At 54.5% G+C, this 8,985-nt stretch overlaps 1 protein-coding gene across 1 annotated transcript; it reads right to left on the minus strand.

Moving 5' to 3' along the window:
* Positions 1-4,416: 4,416 nt before the first annotated feature.
* On the minus strand, positions 4,417-8,140 carry MTFP1 (mitochondrial fission process 1). Its single transcript, XM_065890453.1, has 4 exons — positions 7,967-8,140; positions 7,069-7,196; positions 6,463-6,695; positions 4,417-5,052 (listed from the first exon to the last, which is right to left on the minus strand). The coding sequence occupies exons 1-4, from the start codon at positions 8,031-8,033 to the stop codon at positions 4,980-4,982; spliced, it is 501 nt and encodes a 166-aa protein (XP_065746525.1). The 5' UTR covers positions 8,034-8,140; the 3' UTR covers positions 4,417-4,979.
* Positions 8,141-8,985: the final 845 nt, after the last annotated feature.

The raw sequence follows: 8,985 nt of genomic DNA on the forward strand, positions 1-8,985 counted from the left end.
TGGAGGGCCACCTGCAGGAGCTGTGTGTTGAGGACTGAGGGAGGCGTCCTTCAGGGGGCCAGGCAGGGATCACGATGGGCCAGCTGCAGCCGAGCTGTTTGCCTACCGCCCAAGGAGCAGCCTGCGCTGGGGAGTTGCTAATGAAGAGGCACCACAGGTCAAGGGGGTTCAGTGGGTCCCCACAGTCAGACTGGAGGGCAAGCCCTGAGCAAGTTCCCCTAGGGGGAGGGAATGGGAATGGGAGGACTGAAGGGAAGCTACTCAAATAAGCTTGAGCATCCTCCTAGCTGCCATTAGGGGCTATTTCACATACCCCCATATGAACCGCACAACTGCCCCTATTTTACAGATGTGGAAACAGGCTGGGAAGTCCTGCTACCATCTGCCCATAGTTACATGCAGCTATCAGCTGCAGATCTTAGATTCAAACTCCCAACGAAGGGCTCTTCCAGAACTATTTAAAGATTGAAGTTATATGGTAAGATTTGGATGATACCAATGGTATTAAAATAAAAGCTGAGTTTATCTTTACCCCGTCCCTACCAGTAACTGCTTGCTTTGTGTCAGTGTGAGCAGCTGGCCTGTGTATAAGCAGACTCATCCCTGAATTGTCCCCAGTTAATTCTTGTTACCATTTGGGCTCCTGACCACCTTGCCATGCTGCTTCGAAGAAGGATTATCTTGTCCCAGAGGGCCTAGAGCAGACCAAGGACCAGAAAGGAATTGAAAGGTTTTTTAGAAAGGAGAAGAATTTAAGGCAGTTGTGTAGTGTTTGTTGAGCATCTACTGCATGCCAGCTCTGTCCTAGAGGCCAGAGGTGCAGGGTGGGGGTGGGCCCTTACCCCCGATTTTGGCCTGGCTGGACAGCTCAACCCTTAAGAAGGAGGACCCTGGACTCTGGAGGTTCCTGCTCAGCCTGGCTCCCCAGACACAGGGTGAAGGTCAGGGAGGAGGAGGAGGTAACACGGGGCTCTGGTGTCCTGAGCTCTCAGTGGGGAGGCAGCAAGGGACTCCCAGGTCAGGGGGCATTGGGAGGTAGGGCTGAGTGTTGGAGGGCACCTGACAGGCCATCAGGAGGGAAGTCCCCTCCTCCCAGTATCCCCAGGATGCCAAGTCCAGCTCCTGTGGTGGCCCAGACCAGGCATGGGGGGATGAGTTATCCTCGCAGGGGCTTCCCAGGTACACAGCTGGCAGAGGGAGGCTCAGCTCAGCTCAGGGACCGGGAGGGCAGGGGGAGGGCCCCCACGGAGGGCCCCTGCCCGCCACCCCGCCACTCCAGCTCCCAAGGTAGACCCATTGCCCAGACCTTACTGAGAAGCAAGACCCGAGCAACACGCAGAAGCGCCCTGAGGACAGCCATAATGAGAAGAAACATTGCCTACCCCCCACAAGCCTCCTTAAATTGGCCCACAGAAGGCTGGAGAAGGAACAAGCCTCACCTGGAGCCCACACGTGAGCCTAGGGCACCGCTGAGCTAGGCCAGACCCAGCACTTCCACGTTCCCCCACCAGGGCCCCCCACCTACCTGCAATGCCTTCTGATTTTAGAAAAGGTTCTGAAGCCCTCCTCACTCACGTGGGATTTAATAAGGCTGGCAGAAGGCTCACCGCACAGTGGACTTAACTTTCTCATCTGTAGGATGATAATGGTGGCACCTGCCGCACAGGCCGTTATGGAGTTTCTGTAACAGTGCTTCGCACAGCGTCTGGCACAGAGTAAGAGCTCCATCCATGTTCTCTGTGGGTGTCATCTGATGGTTCTTGTTCAAGAGGAGGGAGGAGCATGATGATGATTCTGTCTGGGGGGCAGGAGCCAGGGAGGGTTCAAGGAGCAGGTACCGTTAGAGATGGACCTCGAAGGCTGAGAACAGAGGGAAGTGGGGGCGGGGAGGGCATTCCTGGCAGGTGGCATGGCCTGAGCAAAGGCGGAGAGGCTGAATGTGCAGGAGTCAGAACAGAGGTGCAGGATGCGTCACGGTGAGAGATGAGACTGCGTAGGCCCAGAGGCTCTGAAAGCCAGGCTGAGGTGTTCAGACTGGATCCTGGGGGCTGTCAGGAGTCAAGGAAGGTATCAGAACAGAGGAGGGACTTGGGGAGATTCAGCCAGCAGCAGAATCAGATCAGAAGCATGTTCCTTTACTCACTGGACCTTTAAGGAGTGCCCAAGACTTTCTCGCTTATAAAAATAAAACCATGATCACCCTCAGATGCGCATCTTCGAATCATCATGCAATTATTTCCTCTGAATAAATTCTTAGGATTGGAATGCCTGAACCATAAAATTGGCATACTTTCTCTCTAGATTAGTCATCTGATGGCACAATTACCAGTTATTTGCCCTTGAAATGGATGTCTCTTGCCACAATCATAATAGTGGTTAAATAACTCTGTGAGCCCTACTATGGCCAACTGCTTTGCAAGCCATTTCTCCTGTAACCCTCACAGAAGCTTCAGAGGGTTATTACGGACAACTGTACAGTGAGGAAGCAAGGCTCAGAGAGGTCAGGTAACTTGCCCAAGGTCACACAGCCTGTGAATCAGCTCTGCCTCTGACCCTGTAGAGAGCCATAGGCTGGAAGGCAGTAGGCAAGGAAGCAGTACTGGGCTGCGGGGGGACGGGGGAGGTGGAGGTTGGAGTGACTCCAACTCTAGGAAACAGGGACCCAACCACAGTGCGGTTGTAAAGAGTAAATGAGGACTTCCCTGGTGGCGCAGTGGTTAAGAATCCACCTGCCAGTGGAGGGGACACGGGTTCAAGCCCTGGTCTGGGAAGATCCCACATGCCGCAGAGCAACTAAGCCCGTGCGCCACAACAACTGAGGCTGTGCTCTAGAGTCCACGTGCCACAACTACTGAGCCCACGTGCCACAACTACTGAGCCCACGTGCCACAACTACTGAAGCCCACGCACCTAGAGTCCATGCTCTGCAACAAAGAAAAGCCACAGCAACGAAGAGTAGCCCCTGCTCGCCACAACTAGAAAAAAGCCTGCGTGCTGCAACGAAGACCCAACACAGCCAAAAATAAATGTGTATTAAAAAAAGAAAAAAAGAAGAGTAAATGAGCCTCAACACAGGAAGCGCTTAGCATGGAACCTGGCCCACTAGGAGCGGTTCAATAACACATATTCTTCTCAATGACCTGGAGGTGGTTTTAACCAGCCAAGGTGGGCACGTTTGGAGGTGCTGCCTCCTTGTGGTGGTCCTGAGCATTGCATGAAGCTGGCCAGTGGGGGACCCAACTCCCAGCATGCCCCAGGTCAAAGGCCACCAGGCCCCCGGGGTGGGAAAAGACATCTCCCCCCCACCCAATCCCAGCAGGGGTCTGCCTCATCCTCTCAGGCTCCAGGAAAGCAATTTCCTATTACACCCGGCTGTGCCACCTCCGGTCCATTCACCTCTCTGCACCTGTTTCCCACCCATCAAATGGGATAATACGAGTTAGCCTAGTCACTAAAAACTGTCCCTCATCCCCTGCCCAGGAAAGAGACAGGCTGGAGAGAGTGTTTCCCACCTCTACAGGGCTGGGGTGTTTGGGGGAGGCATTCCAGCTCCATGCATGGCCCCCCAGAGTAGAGTTGCAGATAAAATACAGGATGCCCAGTTCAATTTCAATTTCAGATAAACAATGAAGAACTTTTCAGTGTATATATTTTCCATGCAATATTAGGGACATACTTATATTCAAGTATTGCTTGTTGTTTAAATCAAACAAAATTTAATCGCTCACCCTGTTATTTTATTTGCTATGTCTGGCAACCCTACCCTGGAGGGTTCAGTGCAGAAGCAGGACTGTGCTGCCCATTCTGTGCCAGCTGCTTTGGACCTCCCTCTTCAGCTCTCACAAGCTGGTTGGGGGAGTCTATCTTAGCCCTACTTCACCGAGAGGCCACTGAAATTCCCGCTGGCTCAAAGCCACATGGCTGATATGTGCAGGGACCTAGGGGAGAGTTGGGGCTGCAGCTTCCAGGATAGATGCAGGCCCTGGCCATAGGAGCTCACAGAGGGGGAGGCCAAGATCGCTACAGGCTATCAGCACAGTCATGGAGGAAGCCCAGAGGAGGCTCCCAAGCCAGCTCTAGGGAGTCAGAGGCTACCTTGAGGGGGTGAACTAAGGGAAGAGTGAGCTGTAGTCAGGCTCAGGTGGTATCTGCCCAACAGGATCCCCTCCCAGAGGTGTTATTTTAGGAGGCTTGCAGAAAGAGGGCAATGCCTACCCCAAAGGAGACTGGCAGCACCACGGTGGAATCCCAGGCATCTGCAGGGGGGGCATTGATGGTTGGGGAGGTACCAGACAGGCCCAGTGCTAGCCACTGTGAGTGATGCATTGCCAGAGACATCGGCCTCCACCTCTGAGGGCCCCCAGCCCTGCTCCCCATTACCACATCCCTGCTCATCCCCAACAGAAAAGGAGAAAACAACTTCTTGAGGATTTATTGGACCGGGGGCTGTGCTGCCTTCCAGTCAGACCCCAGCAGCCCTGCATCAGGAAGGGGCTGCCGCCACAGAATCAGTCCTCAGGGTCCCCAGTAGTGTACTCCTGCGTTTCTCCAAGTGCCTGCTGCTCCTCCGTCAGTCACACTGCCATGGGGTGACCTGGCCGAGCCGTTGGGAATCCTGTAGGTCCCCAGCTTGCCAAGTGAACTTGGCCATATTCCTTGCCTTGTCTGGGCCTTAGTCTCCTTACCCTCCATGGGAGTATGTTATTGTCCTGTCAAAAGACACGGCTGGGCCCACTCACAGTCCAGTCCAACTCAGTATCACAGATTCCATGGAAGCAGATGGGGTTCAGGTCCTGTCTGTGAGTCACTGCAGCTGCTGCTCTGAGGTCTTTGTCTCTCAGTTTCCATCCAGCTTAAACCCATTCAGGTGGCAGGGCCTCGGACCCCAGAGAGCCAGGCATCCGCAACCCCTGGCAGGAGGAGGGAGTTGGAACAGAGCAGGGAGTGGGCCAACCCACAGGCCAGGTACTGGGGTGGGGTCAGGAGGAACTGGGCTTCTCCACAGAGGGGTAGAGCTTGCGCAGGCTGGAGTCCAGGAGGAAGTCCACTGACCTGTGGGGCAATGGAGGGTCATGAGTAGGCAACCAAGGGGTGCTAATGGGGGAATGGGAGGCAGGAGGTCAGGGCTAAGAAAGGGTCTCCTGGATGCAGGACACAAGTGCCATCCTGGTGTCAGCCATCACCCTCTCTTTATTCAGTTGGGAAAACTGAGGCACAGAGAGGGTAAAAGACTCACACAGGACCTCAAGGTCAGCTATGTTCCTGAGGAGAAAGACGACTCCTCGCACTCTATGTTTGTCTAGTTGGGTTGGCCCCATCTCTGGTTCTAAGGGAAGGCACATGACCCAAGCCGGGCCAGTCGGAAAAGGGAAGCTGGCTCAGGGATGGGCACCCAGTCCAGTATGGACCAATGACAGCCCTCCTTGGGATTTTTGCTGTCACTATTAAGAAGCTTCCTATGGGGGGACTTCCCCAGCAGTCCAATGATTAAGACTTCACCTTCCAATGCAGGGGATGAAGGTTTGATCCCTGGTGGGGAGCTAAGATCCCACATGCCTCGTGGCCAAAGACCAAAACATAAAAAACATAAAACAGAAGCAATACTGTAACAAATTCAATAAAGACTTTAAAAATGGTCCACATCAAAAAAAATTAAAAGGGTTTCCCTGGTGGCTCAGTGGTTAAGAGTCCGCCTGCCGATGCAGGGGACGTGGGTTCGTGACCCGGTCCGGGAAGATCCCACATGCTGCGGAGTGGCTGGGCCCATGAGCCATGACCGCTGAGCCTGCGCATCCGGAGCCTGTGCTCTGCAACGGGAGAGGCCACAACAGAGAGAGGCCCGTGTACCGCAAAAAAAAAAAAAAAAAAAAAAAAAGAAGCTTCCTATGGGGCTTGCTAAGTTGGGGGGAGGGGAGTTGGGAGCTGCTGGGAGCCATCTCTGTTCCCACTAAGGGAAAGTGACTGAAGCCAACACGGGGTGGGGCGGGGGGAGAAGGCCAGCAGAGAGACCCAGACCCCTAATAACATCAGTTGAGTGCTTGGATCCAGCCACGCCTCCAGGTAGCATAACTCTGTACTTTTCGGTTATGTGAAACAATCAATTCCTATTTTACTTAATCCAGTTTCAGTTGGGCTTCTGTCACCAAAACTTCTCAAAACCCAACCCTTCCAGGGTGCACCTGTTCCTGCCTACCTCTGGTGGTTTTCTAACACTGAGTTTTCTTTCTGGGAATTTACTTGTCCTGCGTCCCATACTCTCATAGCACCTCCTACCTTTATAGCCAAAGTACCTGCCAGATCATATGACAAGAGCCTAGACTGTCCTTTCTACCTCAGGAGCCCCAAGTGCCAGCCCTGCCTCCGCTACAACTGTTCTGTGAAAAGTGGATACACCCCCACACCTCTCAGAGGTTATCCCCGCCTGTAGGGTGGATGATCCCTGGGGCTGGGAGGAGCACCCACCTGTCAATGGGGTGGATGATGATGGGGATGGCCAGTAGTCCCAGTGCGGTGGTGGTCCACTTGCGGACAGCCAGAGGCCAGCGGGTAGCAGTGCCCAGGATATAGAGAGAGGCAGCACACACACGGTTGATAGTGAAGCCTGGGATGGCCACAGAGGCCAGAGCCTGCCACACGAAGGTGTCCACCATGGCCACGGTCACCCTGGTGCTGCGGCCTGCCTCAGGGCTTGGCACCTGGCAGGAAGAAGAGGCATTTAATCCAGCAGAGGCAGAGGCGGGAAACCCTGTGGACAAGGGGCATGAGGCTGGACCAGGGAGAGGGAAGTGAAGGGGGTTGGGGACAGAGTCACGCTAGTGTTGGGTTCTGGACTCCACCAATTCAGGGCTGAGGGTGGACTCACTCATATCCAGGACTAGGATATAGACTACGTCACCTGCGCTGGGGACAGGGTGCACTATGCTACAAACGGTACCGGGGTATGGAGTCCACCAGGCCAGGTTGTGGGGACCGGACTGTCCCAGAGGGACTTAACCACATGCAAGCCTGTGGACTGACCACAAGGGGAGTGGACGGGGGTGGGGGGTTGAGGGGCAGGTTAACACTCACGTCTCTCGCTTTCTTGCCCTTGTCAATGGCATCAGCCAGCACGTAGGAGCTGGACACACCGTAGCTCAGCCACACGACAGATACAGGCACCAGGGAGCGGAAGGCCTCCCCCACCTCATTGGCGTAGCCTGGTGGGGAGGGGATATTTAATTCCTGAGCCTTTGGGTTGTTCCACAAGGGAGCACTTGAGTGAGCTGGTTCTTATCTCATTCTGCTGAGCAGTAGCTGGGTGACCTTAGACAAGTGATTTTACCCCTTTGAGCCTCAGTTTCCCAGCCTATAAAATGGCACTCATGATGCCCGCCCCAATTCTCCCCTCGTGGAAGAGCTGAGCGCAGACACCTTTCTCATCACTCACTTGCCTTCACAGCCTGGGTTCTAGAAGCATCTGAGCTGATGGCTGAACAGGCAGTGAGAGAGACTAAAGGCAGCCCCACTGACTAGGGGCTCACAATATGCCAGGCCTTTATGTACTTTATCTCATTCTACCCTTACAATTACCACCCAATGAGCGAGACCCTGCGTTCATCCCTTTTTGCTGAGGAGGAAACAGGCTCAGAGCCAGTGAGGAGCCAAGATGAGAGTCCAGATGCCCTGACTCCACAGCCTGTGCCAGGCATGCCACAGAAGGCGATCCGATCACCTGGTTCCATCCTCCTAGCAGAGCTGCGGCTTCCACCTGGGAGTCTGACCAGCAGAAACCCCGAGGGCAGGGCTGGGAATACCAGAGCTGTGTGACCTTGAGCAAGTTCAGAACCCTCTCTGAGCCCAGTCTCTTCCCTGGCTAAATGAGAACTAAGATCCTCCCACCTTCTCCAGGTCCCTGACCGGCGTCTGGCAACCCCTGCTTCCCCAGACACGTGGTGTAGGGGTCGCTGTCCCCCTGCCCCGCGCTCACCCAGGTACCGCACCCACGTGTCCCGGAAAAGGTCGCGCTCGGCCCCCCGCGGGGGCGGCTCGGACATGGCGCTTCCTCCTTGGCCTCAGTCGCTGCAGCGTGTACTACCGCCTCGGCTTCCACCAGCACTCCCGTTCGCAGCGGCGGGACGGGCCGAGCCGAAGGTCCCCGACTGAAGCACAGGTCATGTAGTCCCCGCCAGCAGGGAGCGTCTGCAAATTCCCCCCGCGCACCGGAGCCCCTCTCCCAGGTTTGAGTTTTACAGCTTAATTTTCTTCACGTTTTCTCTGAGTCGAGCGGTTGGCGCGATCCTCTTCCAGCACTGGCTGTAGTGTTGGAACTAAAGAGACGGAGGTTCAAATACGGGATGCTACACTTCTTGGCTCTGTGACCTCGGGCAAGAGCCTGTAACTTCTCTGTGCCTCACTTTATTCATTTGTTAATTGGGGAACAGGACTGGTTCAGTCCTGGGACTGTTTCGAAGATTAATTATACAGTCGTCATTTATTGAGTTTACTACCGGCCAGACCATTGGCTAAAGACTCTAGATGGATTACTTCTTTAAACCCTCCCACCAGCCTGGGACACCGCCGCCCCCCCCCCCCCCATTTTACCGATGAGTAATAGAGACACAGGAAAAATATTAATAGATCACTTTCCCAGGACATATAACTGCTGAGTAGTGAGGCCGGCATTTGACTCCTGGCAGTGCAGCTCCAGTTCCCATGCTCCTAAGGTGAGCTGAGTAAATGAGGCTGGGGGAGCGAATGGTGAGAACCCTGGTGATGTGGATGCTTGGACTCTTAGGAGTCCCTACCCCATGCTCATCTATCAAGCACTGGAGTCTAACTGGACCGAGCCTCTTCGGGGTAGGACCACGAATGAACGAATGAGGCCAGGGAAACAGGGTTGGGGTACAAGACTTCAGGGAAATGAGAACAGAATGAGAGGACGTAGGGTTATTGATTACTAAAGAGTAAACTCTTCCCCTGCTGCACCTCAGTTACCCATGTGAGGAA

The sequence above is a fragment of the Phocoena phocoena genome, chromosome 13, assembly GCF_963924675.1.
Source record: "Phocoena phocoena chromosome 13, mPhoPho1.1, whole genome shotgun sequence".
Classification (NCBI taxonomy): domain Eukaryota; kingdom Metazoa; phylum Chordata; class Mammalia; order Artiodactyla; family Phocoenidae; genus Phocoena; species Phocoena phocoena.

Excerpts from the sequence above, each read along its gene's own strand:
- MTFP1 (XM_065890453.1), bottom strand. The coding sequence starts at position 8,033 with ATGTCCGAGCCGCCCCCGCGGGGGGCCGAGCGCGACCTTTTCCGGGAC. Across the intron at positions 6,696-7,068 it reads AGGGCAAGAAAGCGAGAGAC|GTGCCAAGCCCTGAGGCAGG; the intron begins GTGAGTGTTAAC and ends TCTTCCTGCCAG. Across the intron at positions 5,053-6,462 it reads ATCATCCACCCCATTGACAG|GTCAGTGGACTTCCTCCTGG; the intron begins GTGGGTGCTCCT and ends ATTGCCCCACAG.